The sequence below is a fragment of the Dasypus novemcinctus genome, chromosome 12 (genome assembly GCF_030445035.2).
Source record: "Dasypus novemcinctus isolate mDasNov1 chromosome 12, mDasNov1.1.hap2, whole genome shotgun sequence".
Lineage (NCBI taxonomy): Eukaryota > Metazoa > Chordata > Mammalia > Cingulata > Dasypodidae > Dasypus > Dasypus novemcinctus.
Window position 1 is genome coordinate 100,839,301 of NC_080684.1, and position 25,879 is coordinate 100,865,179.

At 35.9% G+C, this 25,879-nt stretch overlaps 1 protein-coding gene across 1 annotated transcript in view; it reads right to left on the reverse strand.

Annotated features, from left to right (window-relative positions):
- Positions 1 to 25,879, reverse strand: part of ST13 (ST13 Hsp70 interacting protein) — a 31,984-nt gene that overhangs the window by 2,601 nt on the left and 3,504 nt on the right. The window contains exons 2-11 of the mRNA XM_004484166.5: positions 22,714 to 22,771; positions 21,030 to 21,105; positions 17,760 to 17,830; positions 13,615 to 13,681; positions 9,584 to 9,668; positions 9,337 to 9,447; positions 6,362 to 6,464; positions 4,944 to 5,060; positions 2,294 to 2,342; positions 234 to 343 (exon numbers count right to left, since the gene is read on the reverse strand). Of these exons, the coding sequence (XP_004484223.1) occupies positions 234 to 343; positions 2,294 to 2,342; positions 4,944 to 5,060; positions 6,362 to 6,464; positions 9,337 to 9,447; positions 9,584 to 9,668; positions 13,615 to 13,681; positions 17,760 to 17,830; positions 21,030 to 21,105; positions 22,714 to 22,771 (847 nt within the window). The remainder of the gene's footprint in view (positions 1 to 233; positions 344 to 2,293; positions 2,343 to 4,943; positions 5,061 to 6,361; positions 6,465 to 9,336; positions 9,448 to 9,583; positions 9,669 to 13,614; positions 13,682 to 17,759; positions 17,831 to 21,029; positions 21,106 to 22,713; positions 22,772 to 25,879) is intronic.

Below are 25,879 nucleotides of genomic sequence, written 5' to 3' on the forward strand. Positions count from 1 at the left end.
AAAGCACACTGGACATGATAATTGCCAACTATTGCTAAGTATTTCCTTTAAATCTATTTTAAAATTTAAGCTACTCAATCTGAAAACAGAAAATGAACTTCACAACTGCATAATTATTTGGTAATTCTGATCAATAAAACACATACAGAATAGAACAGTCTCTATTCCCATGAAGAAGTATGAAAGAAATGTCTTAAGGATATAAAATCCAACCTTGTTCTTCCAAATCTTACCTGCATGGCTGCAAGAACCTCTGGATCACTAAGAATTTCATTGAGTCCAGGCATTCCTGCCATTCCAGGCATGCCTCCTCCCATTCCAGGCATTCCCCCAGGAAAGCCACCTGCAAGAATAATGAAATAACTGTACAGACACCAACTTGTACTCCCATGTTGCCTGATACACTATTTCTTTAAGATGAAAATATACACATGCACTTGCCAAAAATAAGGGTGCCACAAAACACAAAGTAGTCTGAACATTCTATCTGGCTATAGCAAAACCTGATGTGTAACTTCTAATTTTGTCCTAAAAATAAGGCAGTACATCTTATTTTGCTGTCTTCTAAATTTTTTTCAAACGATCAAAGTGATGAAAAAGCAAATGAAGAGAAAGTCAGCTAAGAGTTCCTTAAAATAAAATTAAAAAATTAAATGTCACCTTGGTTATCTTCTCATTCCTTATTACTTATTTCAATTTAAAGTTACTTCATAATAGTTTAAAGTTTTTTTTTTCTTTCCAGGAGAATAGCTATTCTTTCAAGAATACCTGAAATGCTTCTCACAAAAAAGTCAGTTCTTGATCTCTACCCCAGACAGAAACAAAATCTCTGAAAGTATAACTGGAAATCTATGTTTTAAACAAGCACTCTCGTTCTTCCTTACACAGAAAAGTATGCTCTAGGAAAAAGGATTTTATTCTGCCAGTATACTGTTATAGTACAAACTCAAATTACTCTCGACTCCATAAATTTTTATGTCCACTAGAGATATTCTGATATCACAATTATGCTAAATTTAGGGACTTTCTGAAGGGAAAGACAGGTAACATTAATGTGTCCTATCTATCAAGTAAATCTAACACGAATATTATGTATAAGAAAGTGACTTCTACCTGGTTCAAGTGATAATTCAAATGTGGCCATAAACAACTAACAATCACAGATTAGGACAACTAAGGAAGTGCCAACATAACTTCTAGCCATTCTGTGTTTACTGACTCCAAGGCTTTGAAAACCTGGCTCCTACCTATTAAAAGAACTACCAGCCCAAAGCAACAAGAGTTAGTCAATCGGCTAGTCAAGTCTACAAAATAAAATGCATGTAACAAAAAAGATCTCTAGTACTAGTGTACATTAGCAGTCATTCTCTAAATCACCTGACAATAAGATTATTTCTAAGATTATTTTTTAAGCAGGAAGGGATGAGCTAAAATTTATTTTTTTGCTTTGTCTTCAAACAGAAAGTCATATCCAATCTTTTTTCTTCCCTTTTCCCACAGAATTAGAATTTTAATTGCTGGGCAACATGACCTTTCAGGAGAAAGGCTACATTTTCTACCTTCTGCCATGTAACTAAATTCTAGGTAGTGGCATATAAGCCTAAGTGATGTGTAGCTGCCTCTATAAACCTTCCTTAAAAGAAGAGTAGCTACTATTAAATTGCTGGAAGGCAGGTAAGTTACCAGCAGAATTACAAAATTTTCTTTCATCCCTTCTTGGTCTTTAAAATCAATTTTCACATTTTATCATTCAGGAAGTATTCAATAATTTTTCTGAGTGCCTTTTCCCCTCTTCTACCTGTACCTTAGACCTCTAGTATTATTATTCAAGGATACTGCTTTGCCTCATTAGCAATTTCTGATCACTGATACTTGCAAGAAAGGGAAAGGTGTATAGTATTTCCAAACAGGGTTCAAAACCTTTTTTCATGCTTAATAATTCCATATAGTGCTTCTATCTTAGTATCTTATGAATATCAACTTATAGAACAAAATTTCATTATGGCAATTTAGAGGTATTTAATCACATTAAGTAATTATTGATAATCTTTTTAATTAAATTACAATACACAGGCCTTAATACATATTAGCTATTAAAAAGTGTACTACTCAAATTATGGGGGGGGGGGAAACTATCCACTAACAAAGAATGAGAAGGAAGTTTACTAGGATGGTAACATTCTAAAAACTCTTCATTGTTCCAAGGACTATGGAGCTATACAGATTTGAGCCTCCAAATTAGAATAAACCAATTACCTAGAGAAATAACAGTTTTAATAATAAAAAAAAATACCTGGAAAAGAGCCATACTGAGCTCCAGATTGTCGTCTGGCTTCTTCCTCCTTTAATATAAGAAGGATATAAATGTAATAGGGAAAACAGTCTGCTGTCTATTCCTACCCTATCCATGCAAAATCATGAAAAATTTGTGGAATAAACTAGTTAGAGGACTTACAAGAATGACAAGTTTCAAATGCAAATACTGGACACACACTCCCACCCCCAAAAAACAAAATAAAACTCCCAAATGGATTCTCAAGAAGCATTACTTTATTTTATTTATTTCTCTCCCTTCCCCCTGCCCCAGTTGTCTGTTCTCTGTTTCCATTTGCTGCATGTTTTTTGTTTTGTTTTGTTTTTTTGTCTCCTTCTGTTGTTGTCAGCGGCATGGGAATCTGTGTTTCTTTTTTGTTGTTGTTGTTATTGTTACGTCATCTTGCTGCGACAGCTCTCCGTGTGTGTGTGTGTGTGTGTGTGTGTGTGTGTGTGGCGCCATTCCTGGGCAGGCTGCACTTTCTTTTGTGCTGGGCGGCTCTCCTTACAGGGCGCACTCCTTGCGCGTGGGGCTCCCCTACATGGGGGACACCCCTGCATGGCAGGGCACTCCTTGCGCACATCAGCACTGCGCATGAGCCAGCTGCACACGGGTCAAGGAGGCCCAGGGTTTGAACCACGGACCTCCCAAGGAAGCATTACTCTTGATGGTGACTTCGAGTAGAAAAAAGAAAGCCTGGAAAACAATCTGCAGTACTATTATGTTCATACTTAAGAAAATCATAAATTCTTACTGCTTTCAAAACTCCCAAATCATAGCAAGCACCTAGTTACTAAGATTGCTAGGACTTTTGTTTCTTAGGTTCATTTTTTCCATACTCTCCCCAGGTAACAGAAAACACAACTGGAGATTGATTTGCTTTTGCTATCTCTAAAGGACAAATGAAAGGAAAGATATATAGATTTGAGAAATACAAATGGACTCAATAATTTTCCTTATATTCAGTTATACAAAGGTATCAAGGAGATATGTAAATTCAAAATATGTAAAAAGTACTTTTGAAGGTTAAAAAGTATAATCCTAAAAATTATGGTGCTTAATAACATTAAATGACAAAAACATTAGGAGGTAGTATATTAACTATAATACAGCTTCAACAACGTTGGAAATAAAGATTGATATCACAGGGAAGCAGACTTGGCCCAATGGATAGGGTGTCCACCTACCACATGGGAGGTCTGCAGTTCAAACCCCAGGCCTCCTTGACCCGTGGGGAGCTGGCCCACGCGCAGTGCTGATGTGCACAAGGAGTGCCCTGCCATGCAGGTGTGTCCCCGCGTAGGGGAGCCCAATGCACAAGGAGTGCTGCCCAGCACGAAAGAAAGTGCAGCCTGTCCAGCAATGGTGCCGCCCACACGGAGAGCTGACACAACAAGATGATGCAACTAGAAGAGACACAGATTCTGGTGCTGCTAATAAGGATAGAAGCGGTCACAGAAGCACACAGCGAATGGATAGAGAGAGCAGACAACTGGGGGGGGGGAGGGGAGAGAAATAAATAAATAAATCTTAAAAAAAAAAAGGAACAAGCTGCAAGGTGGGGAATAAATAAATAAATCTTAAAAAAAAAAAAAAAAGATTGATACCACAAATGCAGAAGGGTAACAGAGAAAAAAATTTAGGGAAATCCTAACAGTAGCAGCAGCAGCAATACTGTAGAGGAATTAAGTATTTTTCTTTTTTCCTAAATTTTCTAAATAAGATTTTTTAACTAAAAATTTAAAAAACAGCTAAAATCAATTCTAAAAAGCTGTGAATCCACTGCTGGACAGTAGGAATCATTAAACTTAAATCAGGGCAAGCTTTTTCAATAACAATACTGCTAAGTTTTACTTATTTAACAGGCCAGAAAAAAAATCCTGATTTTAGAAGGGCACAAATATGAATGCCTTGAAAGAAGTAAGCTGGTGACACATAAACTCTACTTAAGAATGTAAAGGGAAACAGATGTGGCTCAACCAACTGGGCTCCTGTCTACCATAGAGAAGGGTCCAGGGTTCGATCCCCAAGGCCTCCTGGTAAAGGCAAGCTGGCCCACGCAGAGTGCTGGCCCACATGGGAATGTGGCCCTGCATGGGAATGTTGCCCCGTGTGGGAAAGCCACCCATGCAGGCCACTGCAGGAGTGCCGGCTGACATGGAGAGCTGGCAGAGAGCTAGTGAAGCAAGATGATGCAACAAGAGACACAGAGGAGAGAAAATAAGAAGGGGAGCTGAGGTGGCACTAAAGAGTAATCACCTCTCTCCCACTCTGGAAGGTTCCAGGAATGGTTCCCAGAGCCGCCTAAAGAGAATACAAGCAGACACAGAACACACAGGGAATGGACAGAGAGAGCAGACAATGGAGGGAAGGGGGGGAATAGGGTGGTGGTGGTAAATAAATAAAAAAATAAATCTTACCAAAAAAAAAAAAAAAAAGACTTTAAAGACTAAAATTAACCCCACGAATTAGAGATAATTAAGGAAAGGAAGACACCACCCCTCAACCCCAAAGTATTACCATTATCCTATAGAACTGCAGTCACCATTAAATAAAGGAGCCAGAATAGTATCCTAAAAACTCTAAACTACTGTATTTTCCCTTCATGGCATAACTATAGAAACTTTACCCTCTGGGCTCTCTCATGCTCTTCCCGAGCCTTCTTAACTCTCTCTATTCTTTCTTTGATCTCTCGCTCCTCACGTTTTCGCTCATACTTTCTCCGATGTTCTGCAATTTTCTGGGCCTGGGGAAAAAAGTGAGAAAAATAAGTCTTCGCCAAAAGTTGAGTAAGGCCAATACAAATTAAGAGTTGCTTTGTTAAGAGTTACTTTTCTTTGTGAAGAGTGTAACAGTTCTGAATGACAGGAGATTTACCTTATAGAAAAAGACCTGACATCATTCAGGCTTTAACAAGACTAATCTCAATTGCATGAGGTGTTGTGAAACAGATGAAAGAGTCTGGGAGTTAAGTCAGAACAGTTATAACCTCAAAATGATTAACTAGCTCAAGGATGACAAAGAGGTTTCAAAGCGCTAGACAATTATGGCTGAATAGTTTCTACCTGCTGCATAGTTAATTAAGGCTTCAGAAGTTACAGCTGAGTTTAGTAGGAAAGCTATCTGCTTTGGCAGAGATTGAGAATACACACACCAGGTATCTGCAACAGTCTAACTACACTTAAATATGTGTACCAGATGCTAGTACCTAATCAGTGTCCAAATACTTGGAATCTTATTATTTATGCAGAAAATAAAATGAAGGAAAGAAATTTGTATTCCATCATTACTTCAGTTTGTTCATAATTATTTTTTATTTAAGACCCTCATGTTCGGGGGGGGGGGGGGAATGGGGGGCGAGAAATAAATAGAATCTTAAAAAAAAAAGACCCTCATTTCTAGATGAAGATCTCACACAACCTTGCTGAATTAGCCCTGTTATAAGAAGCAAAAGAGAAAACCAAAGCCTCTGGGTTGTAGACAGGACAAACTGAATAAAAGTTCCACTATCTTAAAAACCTTTGGGAATAAATTCTGGGTAGTTTGCTCACAAAGCTGAAGACTTACCATGTAAATGCATTAAAATTATTTTAATTAACAATTTTACATTTTATTCAAGCTTTTGGATTCAATATTATTTTTAAAAGGCTGTAACTTAACTTCCACAGGGCCTTCATGCTTTATATATACACCTACTCTGTATACATATGACAAAATAGATTCATCTCTGGGTCACATTTTACAGATTTTCTATTATATTTCCTTCCTTGCTGTAAACCTGATACCCCTTTTCGAAATTCCTGATTATAATTCCACTGCAGGCCTACAACTAAAGTAATACAGCTTGCTATATAATATAGCATGAGAAATGAATGCCTAATGAGACTTCCTGATTTGAGCATAATGCTTCAGTGATTATATACTATGTAAGTTGCAAATGTTTGTTTCTTTTCAGGTTTTTTTAGATAAGTTATGGTTTCTAGGGGCTAAGCACTAGAGATGTGGAGTATTACTGTAATGACTTTCCCTTTCTCTACTTTAGCATACCCTCGGTTGAACTTCTTTCAGCATTGCACTTGCATCTTCGTCATAATCCAGTTTACAAGCAAGGGCAAGATCATGGGCTGCCTCTTCCCAGTGGCCCAGAAGTCTGAAACAGATTTAAATTCACGTAAGGAGCTTTTTACACATATTCATCTATGTGGCATTATGTCTTTCTTCCTTATTAAATAAAAAAAGATCATCATACATAAAGTTAAAGTTAAATTTTGAACCATAAATTTTCACGAACCAGTTCAACTACTATGTTCCACTACTGGTTAACTCTAAGCTGCTGATCTACCAAAAAAAAAAAAGTTTACTTAATTCAGAATATTATGAAGTTTATGTACAGCCATAACTTCAAACTCATCAAAAGCAGGATTAACATGTGTATTTAGCATGCTGCCCTATATATAAGACAAAAGGATGAGAAGCGGACGTGGTTCAAGTGGTAGTGTCCGCCTACTATATGGGAAGGGCCAGGGTTTGAGACACAGGGCCTCCTGACCCGTGTGGTTAGCTAGTCCATGCGCAGGGCTCCCATGCGCAAGGAGTGTGCCCTGCAAGAGAGCTGCCCTGTGTGAAAAAAGCGCGGCTCATCCAAGAATGGCGCCGCACACACAGAGAGATGACACAGCAAGGTGACGCAACAAAAAAGAGACGCAGTTTCCCAGTGCCACCGAGGGTACACGCGGACACAGAACACATGGCGAAAGGACACAGAGAACAGACAACAGAGGGAAGAGAGAAATAAATAAAAATAAATATTAAAAAAAAAAAAAGACTAAAGGAGAAACAATATATACAAGTGTGCACATTTTATTGAAAAAGCAGAAAGGATAAACCAGAAACTAATGGATGCTAGTGTAGGCAATAATGGGGTAAAGGATGTAGTAATGGAAATAGGACTTCTTTGGTGTGACAGTTTGAAGTTGTATGGACCTGAGAAAAAATCATGTCCTTAGAGCTAACTCATTCCTGTGGATGTGAACCTCTTGTGGGTGGAACCTTTTGATTTTAGGTTACTTCAGGTAAGGGTCTTTTTTTTTTTTTTAAGCTTTATTTTATTTCTCTCCCCTTCCCCCTCACCCCCCCCCCCCCGCCCCAGTTGTCTGTTCTGTGTCTATTTGCTGAGTCTTCTTTGTCCGCTTCTGTTGTTGTCAGCAGCACGGCAATCTGTGTTTCTTTTTGTTGCATAATCTTGTGTCAGCTCTCCGTGTGGGCAGCGCCATTCTTAGGCAGGTTGCACTTTCTTTCGCACTGGGCGGCTCTCCTTACTGGGTGCACTCCTTGTGCGAGGGGCTCCCCTACGGGGGGACACCCCTGCGTGGCACAGCACTCCTTGCGCACGTCAGCACTGCGCATGGGCCAGCTTCACACAGGTCAAGGAGGCCATGTGGTAGACGGACGCCCTAACTGCTGGGCCAAGTCCACTCCCAGGTAAGTGTCTTTTGATGTAGATTACCTCAGCAGGGCATGACTCAGGATGGGGTCTGACTGGAGTCCTTTATAAATGGAACAAATACAGACACACACAGAGAAAGCCACAGGAGCAGACAGAAAGCCAGAGGAAGTTAGAAGCTGAAAACAATGAAACCAGAAGAGAAAGGAAAGACCAGAAGATGCCACCATATGCCTTGCATACAAATATGAGAGTCCAGGATTGCCAGCAGCCAGTCTTACGGGAGAAAGCATCACCTAATGATGTCTTGATTTGGACATTTTTCTCAGCCTCGAACCTGTAAGCTTACAACCTAATAAATCCCCATTGTAAAAGCCAACCCATTTCTGGTATTGCATTTTGGCAGCCAAGCAGACAAAACACCCTCACCCTCACCCATAGCCAAAGGCAAGGTGATACAACTGAAATAGAAGTATGGTTAAGGGTTAGCAACACCACATGAGACAAGAGTTGTCATTCCCTTTATCGAGTCGGAGTCCCTCAGGAGTAGCACGGGCTGGGCTTTGAGGAGTACAAGTTCCTCCTTTCTAGAAGCTCAGCAACTAGCTAGAGACGCATAACTTTTGCACATTAAAAGATGGTTAGTTGTGATTCTACCAATGGAAGAAATTTTATCATTGATGTGGAGGCAGTGGCCACTGGAGGTTCTGAGGGCAGGGAGACAGAAAAACTAGTGTAATATGGAGACAGGGTATATACCTTTTTACCCAGTTTTGACTCACTTCTTAAACATCAATGTTTTACATACTCAGAAAATAAAATTAATCAAAAGAACAAGGGGAAAATGCAAGCAAACACCTCTGAATACAAACAGAAATAAAAGAGGCTAAATGTTTATCACATTGATAACATAAACTACATGGAAAAAAACATCAAGCAAGTCTTAAAACAGTACTATGATTGTAAAGTGGGCTATAAGAATAAGGACTACAAGAACACTTTAAACCTTACTGAATAAGTATATTGTTTTTAAAGTATTTTTTCTCATCCACACTTGAGTATAGTACCTTTTCAATCCATGAAAGATGCTATTATTGGACATTTCACATCCAAGACACAAGTAGTTAAGTGTATAACATTAAGTTTTGTCCCCAGGAATATTACTAATCTGGGTTAAATCTGTCTCTTTATGTTCCCCTTTTAATAATTTTTCAGGCAACCTAAGAATGACTAAAGTAGTTTCAGACTATAATATTCCTTCTGTAACATACTGCTTATTCAATGTCAAATTAAAAGAAAAAGTCTATAAAAGAATTTCATAGGCCTCTCTTTTTCTAGAGATAATTTCGAGAAAAGTCCTTACAAAAATGTTTACAGTGCTTTTCTTTGAATGGAAGGCGTGAAAAGGATTTATACTTTTTTCTTTTGTTCCTAAGTCATGTTCTCTCAATTCTTTATACTGAGCCCATATTACTTTGAAATTAAATCTTTAGGTAGTTTTGTTTTACCATAGAATAGTAAAACATTGGATTTAAATTTTTAAAAAGGATTCTGAAAATAATTAAGTTCCACTATTTACCTGTGCGCTTTCCCTCGCCACTTGTAAGGCTGAGCTGAATCAGGATTTATTTCAATGGCTCTGTCACAGTCTCGGATGGCAGCATTTGGCTTCTGTAATTTGATGAAGACACTAAAAAATAAGTGTGATATTAAAAAATAGTCATTTCAAAGAATAAAACCTTTGGGATTTCCACAGAAGCAATTCTATTTAAGTGAATAAGCTAATATTTTTACCTAGGGGATACTTTTTTTTTCAGAATTCTCACCTGGCCCTCTTGGCATACAAAATGGCCAAGCGAGGATTTAGCTTAATGGCATCTGTGAACAAGTCGATGGCTTTCTGCAGTTCACCTAAAGTAAAACAAAAGTTTTGAGAAATACTCAAAGGGTAACAAAAAATTAATAGAAAAGTGTTGATCTCTTACCTGACGTTATCTTAATATTCAAGTTAAGCCTTGTTTTAGCTTGGTACAAAGACGTTAGTGTGTAAATTAAAATATAAAACTGGCTCTTCAAAGCAAACCTTTACCACATTGATATTAATCAATCAAGACAGAAAACCTTTTGGTACATAATCCCCTAAAACATACAGTAGATTACCACATTCTTAGAAGGACTCAAGTTTGGTGTTTTTTTTTAATTAAGGAAAGAACAAGAATATAAAATCAATTTAAAGGATAAAGTCAATTTACCCATTAATTTAAGTGAACAGGTGTGGCTGTATTTTGACAACCCCCATTCTAGTTCAAGCCAAAAACCTTAGAATCATTCTTGACTCCCCAATCTAAACCTTAAACTCTTTTAGTTCTACCAGAACCTAACCACTCTCAACTATCACCGTAGTCCTGCAGTTTCCAAACTGCCCGACATGAAGCCATAGGGCAGTTTAAATGTTCAAGGAAAATAAAGTGATATTCGACATCTGTCATGGCACCACAGAAGTTGCTGGTTTAAGATAGTTCAGATTCAACAATGGATCACTATATTCCTTTTGATGATGTCTTTGCAAAACTGTGTTTTTGGGGACTGCTATGATAAAAAGAGCTGCACAAAAATTTATGTAAAATGAGAGGGGCAGAGTCCAATCTGACTCCAAGAAGTGAGGAGCTTTGCAATGCTCAAAATATGCACACAATCTATTAGAGAAAGTAAACATGGTTATTTAAGAATGAATTTAAATAGATTTTCTTTCAATTTGTATTATTTTTTTCAAGTAATCACTAACTTGTTACAAGATAAATACTTAGTAAATTTTTTGGAACCAAACTACTTTATGAATTAAACCAGTAGATATTTCTTTTGGTCTTAGGAATGTGCAAAAATAGAACACTCAAGGCACTGTAAACAGAGAAGCTTGGGAACATCTGCCCAAATTGAAGCCACCATTAGTAGCCACCTGGACTACAAAATAACACAACTTCTTGTTTTCCCTTTGTGGGGTCAGATAAATGCATCCCTAAGATCCATTTTGGAGAGCATAACTGAGTAAGGACCCCAGCTTCTGCACTCAAGGCCACACTTTATAAAGGTTGCTCCCAGGTAATGACTGAGTACAGAAGGATACTAAAGCATGACACTTCTTGTGAGATGTGCGACTCCTCGAAAGGGGAACTCCGGCTTGCTGAAACTTTCTTAGAAACACACCAAAGTCAAAAGATACTTCCTATCTCCTATCTCATCTTCCTTCCGTCTCTTCTACAAGGGGCCAGACCTACATTATAGGCTGTTTCCCCAGATTCCTCTGGCTCCCTCCCTGCCATTTTCACTTGCAGGGGTATTCCTAATAATCTTTGGCCATCTAATCATGTTTTGGCTTCTACTTCTCTTATGAATTAACACACTCTTATTTGCCCCTACAATCTGATCTACAAAGAGTAAAAATAATCCTTTTCAAAAGTAAATCTTATTGTACTGTGAAACTCTCCTAATCAAAAATCCCTCAATGGCTTCCCATCATCCCTAATGATAAAATCCCAAGTCCTTATCATGGTCTTCAAAGTCCTTTAGAGATCTACCTACTTGTTTTCCTAACCACCACCACGACCCTTCCCACCCTTCTCTTCCACTCCCAAGACACCTCTCTGACTTCAATCCTACCACTTTATATCGTCTTTACACACCTCACTCCAGCCACACTGGCCTCTCTGCTATTTCCTGAATATGTAACTGTCTTACAAGCACATGCTCTCAGAATTAAGCCTTTGTACTTTTCTTTCCTCTGTTGCAAATGTTCTTCTTTACATGGTCTGCTCCCTCACTTCCTCAAGGTGCCTTCCCTGATCCACCCTGTATAAATTTGTTTACTTTTGTTTCCCACTAAATGAGTTCTATGATTTTAAGGACTTTGTTTTGTTTCCCACCATACATCCAGCATAGAACACTGCCTGGAACATGGTTAAGCTTTCAATAAATAATTGCTAAGTAAAGCTATCGAAGTGAAAAAACATAATAACAATGGGATAGCTGGAAACATTAAGGTCTTACTATGAGCCAGGTATTATTCTAGGCCTATGACATATATTTACTCACTTATTCCTCAAGACTCTAATTAGGTAAGCATCATTATCTTTATTTTATAAAGGAGGAAATAGAGACTAAGAGTAACTTCCCCAAGTTTACTGAGTGAGTAGAACGCATTTTGGCTCCAGAGTCCAGTCTTTAACTACATTCTTCTTTGCCTTCACCAACCCTACATAGGGCTTAAACTCACAACCATTGGCATAGAATGCTAGTATTTTATCCTTTAGATTATACTATTCTAAAATTAGAACTAGGGTAAATTTACACACACACACACAAACACACGGCTTGGGAGAAAACATGGAAAAACAAGAACAATTTATTAGGTGATGGCAGGATTTTTATTTTGTTAAACACTGCTGAGGCAATAAGAAAATGAATTTTAAAAATGTAAGACAACATGCCAACATAGCGATATAAATAATAAATGACGTTACAATACAGTACAGTAAGATCCTGGGTTAAGTCACAATCCTCCTGAGCCCTCAGCTTGTCAATCTGTTAAAATGGGATTAGGGTGGGGTTTTAATGAAATAATGTATATGAAAACATTATAAAACTGCCAGGCATGTAGATGGCACTAAACAATGGATGAATACAAATCTTAGGAGTTGGGGAAGAAAAGATTAGTAGAAAGGGAGTGGCCAGGAAAGGCTTTTGGGGAAGAACAGTGGTTGGGGATCAACTGATGGGTCTGAATTAGAAGGTGATTTAAGAAAAGAGCTTTAGAGAGAAGCAGTAGAGCAAACGTAAAGAAATATTCTCAGACAGTGAAGTCTAGCTCAAATGGAAGGTTAATGTTCAAAAAGAAGAGAAAAAAGGCCGAAGAGGAAAACGTAGGGTTTGACCTAGCAGTTCTGCAATGCTATAATGAAGATCTTCAAAATTTATGCAAAAAAGTTCATCTCCAGTTACTAGAAAGGGAATAACATAATAAAAGGCAGTTATATTTAAGAATAATTGAGGGACACTGAACAGAAAGAATAAAGGAAAGAGAAATTTCAGGCAAGCAAACTGAAACTAGTGCAATTGCACTAGTATAAACATGAGTTAAGGATCTACATGAAGAAGGTGATGGGATTACAAAAGAAAAAAGTGATTATATTTGCCAACTTGGATAGTAACGCTGAAAACCTAAACAAAAATGTTGTCATCTTCTAAGTCTAAGTAAGGTCCAAATGCACAGATAACATGGCAGCATCTAACAGCACTGTAACATACTATCATACAGTTAAGAAGGGGTTTGCATGAAATGTTACTGGTATTACTCATTGTACCCAAGTTTATAAATTACTTGTTTTTATAACTTGGACTAAATTAAACATTATACTTAATAATATCTGCACTTTCCCTGTTTGACAGGATTTTTTGAAGACGATCTAGCACACATGGATTAGAACAAGAGTGTTATGCCTAGGAATATCATCTGTCAAGGGTGTTATTCTAAAAATTGAGGTTATTGTTTTAATACTATTTTTTTAAAAAGCCTATTAACTTTTTAGTCTTCTCTCAGTGGAAAAATATCATGTTATAAAGTCAGGAAATCAGAGGCTCTATGTCAGATAGATCAGAATCTGTCCATGCCCTAAGGCAAGGTAGTTATAGTCGATGCCTAAATTTCAGCCACTTTATCAGGTGAAGAAAATACTCTTCAGTATGACACAAAAAACTTGAGTTTCCTTCTAATTTCCAGCTATTTAACAGTTACTGCAGCAGAGAAAAGAATATTTAGACCACCACAAAAATGAAGCAAAAAGGGGGGAAAAAAATCACTCACCATCATTTAGGGCATCAATGGCAGCCACTTTCTTATCATTTGCCTGATCCATCATCTCCTCAGTTATCTAAGAGGAAATTGAAGGTCAACTTAGAGATAGCAGAGAAGGTAAAGAGAAAAAGAAGGAAGCAATTTGGATTTTTGGGGGGATGGGTATTCCCAACCCTCATTTTCATTCATTCTTCTCTAGTCTCCAGGTAGTAAGAGGCTAATCGTAACTGATTAATAAAAAATACTAAACAGAACACTTTAATCTTTTTCATGCCAAACAAATTTTATTCCCCTACACTCGGCTTTAGACACGACCTTTTGTTTTCTCTCCATCCCAATCAAGGCAGGATGTTCTACCTTAGTCTTACCACCTCCTTCCAAGGTATCCATAAATACTAAAATTCAATCTCCTTACAAATAGATAAAAGCCAGTCCTTTTGAGGCTTGAATCCTCAGAAGAGAAGAGAAAGGTCTCATTCCTGCATTCCAGTAAACATCTACTAAGCACCTATACTAGACAAACGCTATAGAAGACAGTACAACAATTAGTAGGAACAAAACATTACAGCAACTATCCTATCTAAAGTGCAACGTTTAGAAGCATTTTAACATTAGGTAAGAAAAATTTACTCGATCACCACTACTACTCAAAATATTACTGGAGACACTGGCTAATTTATTAAGAAAACTATTTGGAAAAGGATGTGGCTCAATTGAGCACCCGTTTCCCATATGGGAGGGTCCTGGGTTTGCTTCCCAGCGCCTTAAAAAAATAAAAGAAAATGAAAAAGAAAACAAACAATAAGCAAAACAAATGAAAAAACCCACTCAGGAAAGCCAATATGGCCCAATGGATGAGCGTTGGCTTCCCATATACAAGGTCTCAGGTTCAATCTCCAGCCCCGGTACCTAAAAAAAATAAAATAAAAACAAAACAAAAAACCCAGAATTGCTCCACACCAGCAAAAATTAATTATAATATAAAATAGAATAAAATACCATTCACAACAGAAACTAAACCAAAATTCATAGGGAGTAAAATGCTTTTAAAGGACACAAAGACAACGTAAAAGAAATCTTGAGATATATACCATGTTCATGGAAAAGATATTATTTTGACTACTTTATCCCCAAGTTAAGCAATAAATTCATAGCAATTCCAACAAATATTCCTAAGAGTTTGGATAAACTTTTTAAAACTTTACAATGCAAAGGTAATTTTAAAAAGGGGAAGAATATTTATGGCAACATACACTCAACAAGTCTAAAAATCTTTAAATATACGTCTTTGACCTAGCAAAGTAAATTGTAAATAATAGTAAATAATAGTAAAGCTGAATTCTAGTAAGATAGTCAAGTATTCCATCTGCTTTCACTCTTGTGCCAGTTGCCAAGCCCCAGTGACCTTACAATCCTGTTTTGAAGGTGGTGCAGGTTACTGATGACTAAATCTAGATTCAGCCTCCAACCCCCAAGTATAGAACTCCAAACACCTATACCTACAAGCATAATGGTAAACCAAAAATAAACCTGTCCCAAAGAAAGGATCAGCCAACTATGGAAGATAAAAATATCTCCATTGAAAACTCATAACCATAAGCCAGGCTTTGATGTGGAATTCACATTACCTCTATAATGGGTGGAGGAAAGAAGAGAGAAGAGGAGAATTTAAAGATTTAAAGTGGTCCTGGAATTGGGACTGCCAACTCAAGAGCCTTGATAGAAACAAATACATCCCTCTCTAGGGACACGTTTTCTTACCCAGGCCTCAAAAATTTCCCACAGGCTAAATTCCAAAGAATTCTTTCTCAAAATCTCTCGCACACACACATAACACCCACAAGTAAACAAAGTATCCCAATGAGCAAGAGCCAGGAAAAATAACAGAAGAGTAGAGCCGCAAGAGTCCAATAAAGAATTTAATGCGTTTAAAGGAATAAAAGCAAGCTCTGAAAAGGAGTAAGATCTTTACAAATAACCAAGTAGACTTCAAAAAGAACCAAAGTAAGCTTTTAAAAATAAAAAACATAAAATTCAATTTCAAACATCAATGGAACAACAGATTAAACACAGAAAGTATTCATAATTCAGCACAGGATAGAGATGGAACTTACTAGAGAAGAAGTCTAATATAGATATATATCTAACCAGAGCGCCAGAGTGATAGAGGAGAGAGAATGGTAAGAAAGCAGTATTTCAAAGAGAAAGTGGTTGAGTGTTCCAGAGCTAAAAAAAGTTCACTTAAGATGCCCAATGAATCCCAAGTAGAAAAAAAGTATCACAAACCTGACATACTGAAGTAAAAAATGAATATAAAAAGAACATATCAATAAATACCCCTAACAAACAGAACATTCCTTTATAAACAGCAGCAAAAAGTATATTTGTTCTTAACTTAAATGTATAAGACCTTTATGGAGAAAATGTTAGTATGTTATTGAAATACATTTAAAAAAAGAACTAAAAATTAAATTCCACATTCATGGTTAAATCTCAAAAGTGAGCAGATGTATCTTTTCCCTTAAGTGATTCAGATTCAATGCAATTCTAATGGAGGGGGAGGGGGACCTGTGTATTTTTGTGGGAAGGGAGGATATGCAACATTCTAATTCTAAAATTTATATGGAAAAACAAAGGATCAAAACCACTCAAGATATTCCCAAGATATGTGGGGCCCAGACTTTCCAGACAACTACACCAGTATGAAGCTATGTAAGACAATGTGGCATTAATGCAGGGGGAAAAAACTAGATATAACAAAGGAGAGCACCAAAACCGACCCATACCTAAATGGAAATGGTATGATGTTTTGGCATTCCAAACTGGTGGGGAAAGAAATTCTCTAATATTAGTGATGGTGGTTAGATAAAAGGTGAAAGGCAAACCTAAAAGTTTTCAGAAGGAAAAAAAATTACAACAATTATAACCTTGAGGGAGTAAAGCATGAACTAGGACAAAGATCAATTTGCATGAAAATGTTTACTGAGACAACATAAAGTGAAAAGACAAGCCACAAACTACTAGAAAATGTGTAGCACACAAAGACAACAATTTGTTAGTATCCAGAATATAATGAACTATGAATTTGTAAGAAAAAGACAACCTAGTAGAAATATGGGCAAAAGATCTAACAGGACTTCACAATATCTTTGAGTGACAAATGGAACATGAAAATGTGCTCAACATTAACAGGTTTCAGGTAAATGCAAATTTAAAACTACAAGGCCATACAATTTCACACAATAAGTTTGACAGAAATGATATATGACAGTATTGAGTATTGTTGAAGGTATGGACCCATCACATTTTAACTGCTGTTGCTATACTACAGGGTTTTTCAACCTTTTTTTCCCATTATCAACCATCCCAAGGAGACTTTTTAGCCATTTCCTCCTTAATCCCCACTACCTTCCATCCCCCAACCAAATTTGTTATTGTCTTTTGGAGGACCATTAACCATTGTGATATCTGAGTTTTTCAACCTCACTCCCAAGAACCAATTTTTGCCCCTTGAAAGCAATATTGATCCCACTGTGACAAAACCATTTTGGAAACAATTTGGTATTAGATATCCTATGAACAAGCAATTTCACTTATAGGTATAATTTCACTTATACTTTAGGAGAACTCTAGTCCAAAGAGCAGTGAAATCAGATACAAATTGAAACAGCAGGTAAAATAAAATAAGAATTTCAGAGATTATTAAAAACATGGGAATTTTCACAAATAAAAACATGTTTTTCTCCTAAATGCCTTGACCACTTTTTATTGAACTTTGCAGATACTGCCTTTTTTTTTTATTGAAGGTTTCTGGCACTTCTGTGTCTAGCAAGTCTATCAGCATCATTTTCCAACAGCATGTGCTTACTTTGTGTCTATTTGTCACATTTTAATAAAGGTATGTACTTTTTTTTCAGATACAATGCTATACACTTAATAGGCTATAGAATACAGTAAACCTAACTTTTACATGCACTAGGAAAGCAAAAACTTCATGTGACTTGCTTTATTGCAGTGGTGTGCAACTGAACCCACAAAATCTCTGAGGTATGCCTGTATGTGCTTTCCACAGAAGAGTTATGTTATGAAATCACTGCAATAGGTAGGACCTTCACATTCCTTACAAAAGGCAGAAAATAAGCCACTGAACTTACCTCTACAGCTTCATCTCCCATTTCTTGAGGTGTATCAGTGTCTGGTTCAATAACACCTTCATTGTCAATTTCTGCCCAAGTCAAGAAAATAACAGTAAGATCTAAAATGTCCCATACACTAGCCACTAACCACATAAGGCTATTTAAAAACTTGTACTCTGGCTGATGCAACCAATTAAGTGAACACTTAATTTTATTTAATTGCAATTAATTTGAATTTAAATACTGGTACCTTATAAAATAATTCCCAATTAAACACAATTTTAATTGTTTAAAAACAATTTTAATGTTTTGGTAACTACATTTCACTGTCATATCTTGTGACAGATTTATCAGCATATTGTAGTACCAATGTTGGCACAAGTATAGTATTACACAAGACATCACTGATCTAGGTAGTGTCAATGAATTGATTCAATATAATTTTTTCTACATACCAATTTAACACTGTAATATAGTTTTTAAAAAACATGTTATTCAGATAGCACAAATTACAGTGATACTTTGATGTAAATTGTAACAGCATTTTAATAAATTATTTTTCTGGTTTAAAAAATTAGTATGGAGCAGGAGGGTGGTCGCCTCTCTCCCACTCTGGAAGGTCCCGGGATGGGTTCCCAGAACTGCCTAATGAGAATGTGGCAGACACAGAGGAACACTCAGTGAATGGACGCAGAGGGCAGACAACGGGGTGGGGAGAAATAAGAAAGGAAAAAAAAAAAAAGTAAAAAATAAAAATAAAAAAATAAAAAATTAGTATGGACAAGTTTTTATATCTAAAATAAAGACATTCTACTAATGCAAACATGAGTTTCTACTAGCAAAACAGTAGAGACTGGAAACAGTATGTTGCAAATTTCATGATGAATGGCAACTGTAATTTGTGGTGACAGAGCAAAATAAAAAAACCTATTTGCTATATAACAAAAAATTTTACACAGAGTGAAAAATATTAAGGGACATTTTAAGCAAATATATAGTGAATCTGATAAGAAGCTTTTCCTCAACAGTCAAAAAAGAAATAATGAAATTAAAATTAACCACGTAAAATCAAAATTAAATGCTCAACAAAAAATATTTAAACAATTTTTAACAGGAAGTGACACTGTTATTTTGTTCAACCATGAAAAACGTGAAATGTGAACAAAAAAGAAAACCATTTTTAGATGAAGAAATTATGAGAAAAAGATATTTTACAAAGTGAAAGCTTTTCAATTATACCTCCAACAATTGCCCACGGAGTACAAGCCCTTTCTCACAATATCAATGATCAATTGATTCAATATTTGAAAAACTACAAGTACTTTAGCTTTCTTGTAAGTTGTACAACATATGAAATTGCCAGTTAATACTTGGGGTACTACCACTTAGCCTCAAAAGGCTTCCAAATTTATGAAGAAGTTTTGTCATTTTACAGCCTTAAAAAAATAATCAAACCCGTGGCATAGATATTTTTGAATTATTATGCCTGTCAAAGAAATTCAGTTAGATATGAAAAAAAAGTAGTTTCTATCACCAAAGATACTCTAGCTATGTTAAGTCAAAAGTTTGCATTAGAATTTTAAAATAAGAACAATGTCATTTCCCTTAGTTTTTTTTTCAGGGACTAGAGCCAGGGATTGAATACTGACCTTGCAAGCAGGAAGCTGGCACTCAACCACTGAGCCACATCGACACCCCTGAGTTGATTTTTTCATTTGCTTGCTTTTTTTTTAGTTTTGTTTTGTTTTTAGGAGGCACCAGGGACTGAACCTGGGACCACTCATGTGGGAAGAAGGTACTCAACCACTTGAGCCACATCCACTCCCACATTTCTCTTAGTTTTATTTCACTGTATAATATATACTAAAAAAGTGTGATCAGTTTTCTTAAGCAAACCATGAGAAGTGTCATGGATACAAATGTTGAAAATCATTCAGCATGCAAATGCTATAAGCAAATGCCAATTCATGGAACTGCTGCAAGAAACTGAAGGCAATCCTTTTAATAATTTTGTGGTTCTTTGCTAATAATGCTCATTGGTTGAATTATGGAAGAGTTGTAAAAAAAGTTACTGTACTGCTAACTCTATTTCAAGATTTTCTTAGAGGAAAAAAAATGTGTCAAATAGTCAACAAAGATTTAAAAATGGCAGCATGATTTACATTTTCTCACCAATATCACCCAAAATATGACAGACACCAAGCTAAATTTGAAACTCCAAGAAAGGAAAAGCTTATTTATAACCTATCTGAACCAATTCAAGAATTTCTGTTAAAATCAAAACTTTTCATAATACAAATTGAAATAATAATTTTACACCAAAGATAACCTCTTTTGTTCCGTGGACCCGTCCTTTGCCAGTCAGGAGTAAACTGCAGACCCTTTATTAAGTTCACACTATACTGTGCATTATTTAATAAATATATCACATCTGCACCAACATGTCCCCAGAAGAATAATGGTTTTTTGAATTTTCAATTCAAGCTCTTTGGCCACCTGAAATCTTTCCACAGCCTGCTTAAGAACCCCTGATTTACACATTTTTCTAACAACAAATATGCAGATTTTAATAGATTGGCAGCATTCTGTAAATTAACCGAAAAAAATTACAAAAAATTTTGAAGAAATAATATTGATTAAACAAAATTTAGATTGCAATTTATACATTACCCCTTTAAATTTGATGTAATAATACTGAGTTGACAGAAGAGTTAAATAAATTGGACAAAAAAGGTTTTGAAACTGATATTCTTTGGATTCAAAGTCAAATTAATTCTTCTAACAAGATGAACCAGTTTTTATCAAGGTGGATATAAATAGTATAGGAAAATAGTTTTTTTTGATACTTAATTCAGTTATTATGAAACTTTTAAACATTTTTAGAACAAATTGGGTAACGTGATCGTACTTTTTGCCTACAAACACCATGAAATGTAAATAAAGGTCAAGAATTGCCAAGGAAAAGTTAGCATCCAAATTGAGATGTGTTTTATGTGTAAAGTACACACACTGGATTTTGAAGAATTAGTATGAAAAAAGGAAAATATCTCATTAGCCATTTTTAATATTGATTACATGTTGAAATGATATTTTAGATATATTGGCTTAAAACATTATTCAAATTAGTTTCACTTGCTTTTTATTTTTTAAAACATGGCTACTAAAAAATACTAAATTTCAGATGTCTCACATTGTATTTCTATTAGACAGCACAGATTTAATCAATTTAATGAAAATTAACATAGGCCTTTATCATGAGGTATCAAATACAAACTACCATCTCCTCACCCAGATCACTTTCCTCACTTGATGGTTCGTCTGTCTTTATGTTTTCCTCTGACTTCTTACTATCTGTTTTCTCTTCCTAGCAAAGGGAAAACAAACAATGATAACAGTTAAGTATAGGTCCAGTCCCTTACTCAAAACTTTTGTACTATGTGTTTTAAGATTTTAAAATTTTTTGCATTTTACAAGGCTAATACAATGCTTAGTTTTAGACCAGATATCACGTAACACCCTCAACAGGCTCCATAGTCTGTAAATCTCCATAATCAAGCACATTAATATTTCTGTAAAACAAGTTTGAACATTCATAAGTGGGAAAAATAAAGACTATAAATAGTCTCAGGTCAGTTCAGATTATGATTTGCTGCCAAGCAAGTTTACTAAAAATCTTTACATTTTCAAGGATTTTTGAGTTTTGGAATTACAAATACAGGACCATGGAACTTTAATACATAAACAATGAAAAAAGTACATATATGATGAAAAGCAAATTTCCTTCCCATCCTATAAGTAACCAGTGTGGTTTCCTGTGTCCCATTCTAGATATTCTCTCTCTCTATGAAACAACTCTGCAGTTTGCATCTTTTGTTCTAACAATACTGTGCATCTTGGAGAATATACCATTATAGGCCCACCTAAATCTAGTCATTCAACTACATTACCGTGTAAGTACTTTAACTAGTTATTTAGGCTGCTTTCCCTTTCTTTCTTAAAAATTGGAATCAATTATACCTTGTTAAATATTTGCTGAGTCCCTACCATGTATATGCAAGAGCTAGATGCTTTAGCATAACTAAGCATCAGAGTTCTGAATTCTAAATCAGATTTTTATTAAAAAATTTTTTAGCAGATATATAGGTTAAATATAATTTTGTTTTATAAAGGTTTATTACATGATAAAAGATCTTATCCACGGCTCCATTAACTACAAAACTCTAATAAATGACTCACCTAAAAGGATAATTACTTGACGGGCTTTTGCTTTATTTTTCTATTTCAGTTGTTTATAGATACAACTTGTACTTTCATATCCAAATAGATAATCCGTGTTTAGTACTCTAAATAATTAAGCAGCAAATTATCTTATCAATTTAAGACTAATGAGAGAACTCGGATGGGGGGGAACCTTTTAGACATGCAGGGAGAAATGGGGGAATTTTGAAGAGAACACTCTTGAGAGTACATTTTCCCTTCAATTTTAAACTTCAGCTATTAATAGCCTTCCCCATCACATCCTTTTGGCAAACACACTAAACACCATCAATCATACTCAGAAATCTCTCTCAGGCAGTAGGGCAGAAAAAATTGAGATTACTGATCTGGGTTACTTGTTCATTTACTTAGCAAATATTAATAAAGTACCTACAATGCATAAGGCACTGTGCTAAGTGTTAAAGATACAATAAAGAAGATGCGTATCATCACAGAACTTACCAAGTACAGGCCATGCATATAACATAAATAAAACATTTAATCTAAAATATAATGTAACACCCAATCCAAAATTTTCAGTTTTAAATCAGATTCCAGAGATTTGGTATCTAAACAGAAATTTTACAAAGACACTTATTTCAATTGATCTTAGGGAAATAAAGGGTGGTAATTTGACAAAAGCAGTTAAAAAATAACTCCTTAGAGACCTTATAAGACTTTATCACTAAAAATACAAATGAAATTTATAACTTACCTTGATATTTTCTTCTGCTTTAGCTTTTTGAGTAGCAGGTGGTATTTTACCACCCATGCTTGAGGAAGATGAGAAAAAAGGTAATTGTTTAGAAAACTAAAATTCACTAAGTTAGCAACATATATATGCCTTTAAAAAAAAAGGTTATAACAGTCAGATGACTACAAGTTTAGTTAAGAGTAAATTCAATTAATTCGAATGCTTTGCTATGGTGATTATGTTTTGTTCTGTCTGCAAATTTATTTATTTTTAATATACTCATTAGTGAAAATCTAACCCATTCCCTACCTCAATGAGCCTAATAAACATAATTATATACCTTCTCCGGATCCTCTCCTGGAGGAAAAGAGGCAGAGAAGCCAGCGTATAACAAAGTTATTGTACACGTTTTTAATTTAGAATTCAGTGGTATATTCAAATCTAAATCTTGAAATTTGACACTTTCCAAATAAGTAGTTTATAAAAGTTAAAAATGTTTGTTTTTCCTCTGATTGGGACCTACAAGGGTTTTTCTTATTTATATTCACATGCCCCTGATGACTATAGGTTTTCCCCCTCCTATCAGTACCTTTTGCTGGGCTTGTTGCAAATCCTTTCCTAAATATCCTAGGGCTACACCATGAATTAAAAGCAAATAAAATAACAAGGAAAAAAGATAAGGAAGAATTAATGTTATATGATCCATTTGGCGCAGAATTTTAAGTATATGGGCTCCATACAACAATCCAGTGACTAAAATGTATAAATGATTTAAGGGCATGCCACAATACTAAAATTTGCCTTAAAAAAAAAAGGTCACAATTTTTATGCCAAACGAGGATAAATTAACTTGTAAAACAGAAAGCCCCTTTAAGTGTCAATTCTTTATGACCAGAGTTATCATATCCACATATACACTCATTTTAGTTGGGTAGAATTTCTGGACATAGGGTATGATATAGTCAATTTAAATGGGTATCAGTTTCCCAAAGTTCTTTTACCAATTTACATTCTAACAGCAGTATAACAGAGTTCCAGCTGTTCCATTCCTTAGCCAATGCTTAGCTATTGTCCATCTTAATTTTTAGCCATTCTGATAGATGTTTAGTGTTTGTCACTAGAGTTGAGCCCCTTTTCATATATTTACTGGCCATTTGAAGAGCCTTTTTTGTGAAGTTCAACTCTCATCCTATTTTCTATTGGGTTGCCTAACATTTATTTCTGGTGTTCTTTGTATATTCTGCATATGAGCCCTTGTCAGTTTAATGTGTTATAAATATCTCTATTTGTGAAGCAAATTTCTTAACAAGCATCATTTTTATAAGTACCATATAATTAATATCAATGCGCACTTTCCCCACTCTGTTGTTTAATGTAACAATTACAAAAAAAAGTTCAGCTACCTAGTACATTAGTAACCTAAGGAAAATGGTTTACTTTTTCTTAGGAAACTTAAGTTTCCTTGATAACCTAAAGAAAATGGTTCCCATATGCCCCAACCCCCCCTCCCTCACAGATTATCACATGATCCAAAACATCATTGTAATTTGCAATAATTCTGCAAAGTAAAATTGTAATGACAGGAAACAGCATACAAGTACCCCAAAATTGTTTAAAATTCTATTCTACAAAAAAAAAAAAACTTTTCAAGACGCATTGTAATCAAATACTAGTTCTTTGCAGTTAAATTTTAATGAAGACACAGGGTTTCTTAAGCTCTTTTTTTTAAGGAGGTATTGGGGATTGAACCCAGAACCTCATACGTGGGAGGCAAGCACCCAACCACTGAGCTCTATCTACTCCCTAATGAGAGTCGGCTTTTTCTGGTTTGTTTTTAGATGGTACTGGCGATCCAACCTGGGAAGCAGGTCAACCACTTAAGCTACATCCAATTACCCTTAAGCTGTATTTTTTTCTAAGTTTCAAAAACAGCATCCAGGAGCATACTTAAGGCAACATCTGAACTCAGTCATAACATTGGGAGTGATATTCCTGCCAAAAATGTATTAAGCTAAATCTAATCCTAAGGAAAGATTAGACAAAACTGCCTTATGGGATATTCTGTCCTGCGAAAATCATGAAAAGTCAGAGGAAAAAACTGAAGAACTGTTTCAGAATGTAGGAGACCAAGATACACAACTACTAAACACAACATGTAATTAGATGACTAGATAGTATTAATCCATCAATATTAGTTTAATGAGATTAATGGTTGCATTGTGGAAACTGTCCTTGTTCACGGAAATCTACATTGAAGTATTCAATGATGTCAAGGGCACAATGTTGGCAGCTTACTCTCAAATAGTTCAGGAAAAGTTCAGTGTTTTATACTTGCAATTTTTCTGTAAGTTAGAAATTATTTCAAGAAATAAAACATTTTCAAAACTTGAGGGAAAAACACAAGAAGATTTATTCATAAAGTACATTTAGTTCTCCACATTCCAATTCTAGTAAATGCTGGTAGGTAACACCAATTTATAGACAAAAATTTCAATTAATGCTTCCAAGACTGAGAGAAAGTCTCCTGCCAAAAACTACAACACGGGGGAAGCAGATTTGGCTCAACTGACAGAGCTTCCGCCTACCTCATAGGAGGTCCAGGGTTCAAACCCAAGGCCCCCTGGCCCCTGTGGTGAGCTGGCCCGCACGTAGTACTGATGTGTGCAAGGAGTGCCGTGCCACGCAGGGGTGTTCCCGTTAAGGGAGCCCCATGCACAAGGAGTGCACCCATCAAGAAAAGCTGCCCCGTGCAAAAAAAGTGCAGCCTGCTCAGGAGTGGTGCCGCACACACGGAGAGCTGATGCAGCAAGAAAAGAGAAAGATTCCCAGTGCCATTGCTGACAAGAATGCAGGCAGACACAGAAGAACACACAGCAAATGGACACAGACAGCAGATGGTGGTAGGAGAGGCGAGAGAAATATAAATAAATAAAAATACATCTTTAAAAAACAAAAAAACTCTACAATGTGGACTTTGCCAATACAGACTTTTTTAAAAAGATTTTTTTAAAAATTTCTGTCCCCTTCCCCCTCCCCCCCAGTTGTCTGCTCTCTGTGTCCATTCACTGTGTGTTCTTCTGTGACCGCTTCTATCCTTATTAGTGGCACTGGGAATCTGTGTTTCTTGTTGTGTTAGCTCTCCATGTGTGCAACACCATTTTTGGGCAGGCCGAACTTCCTTTCACGC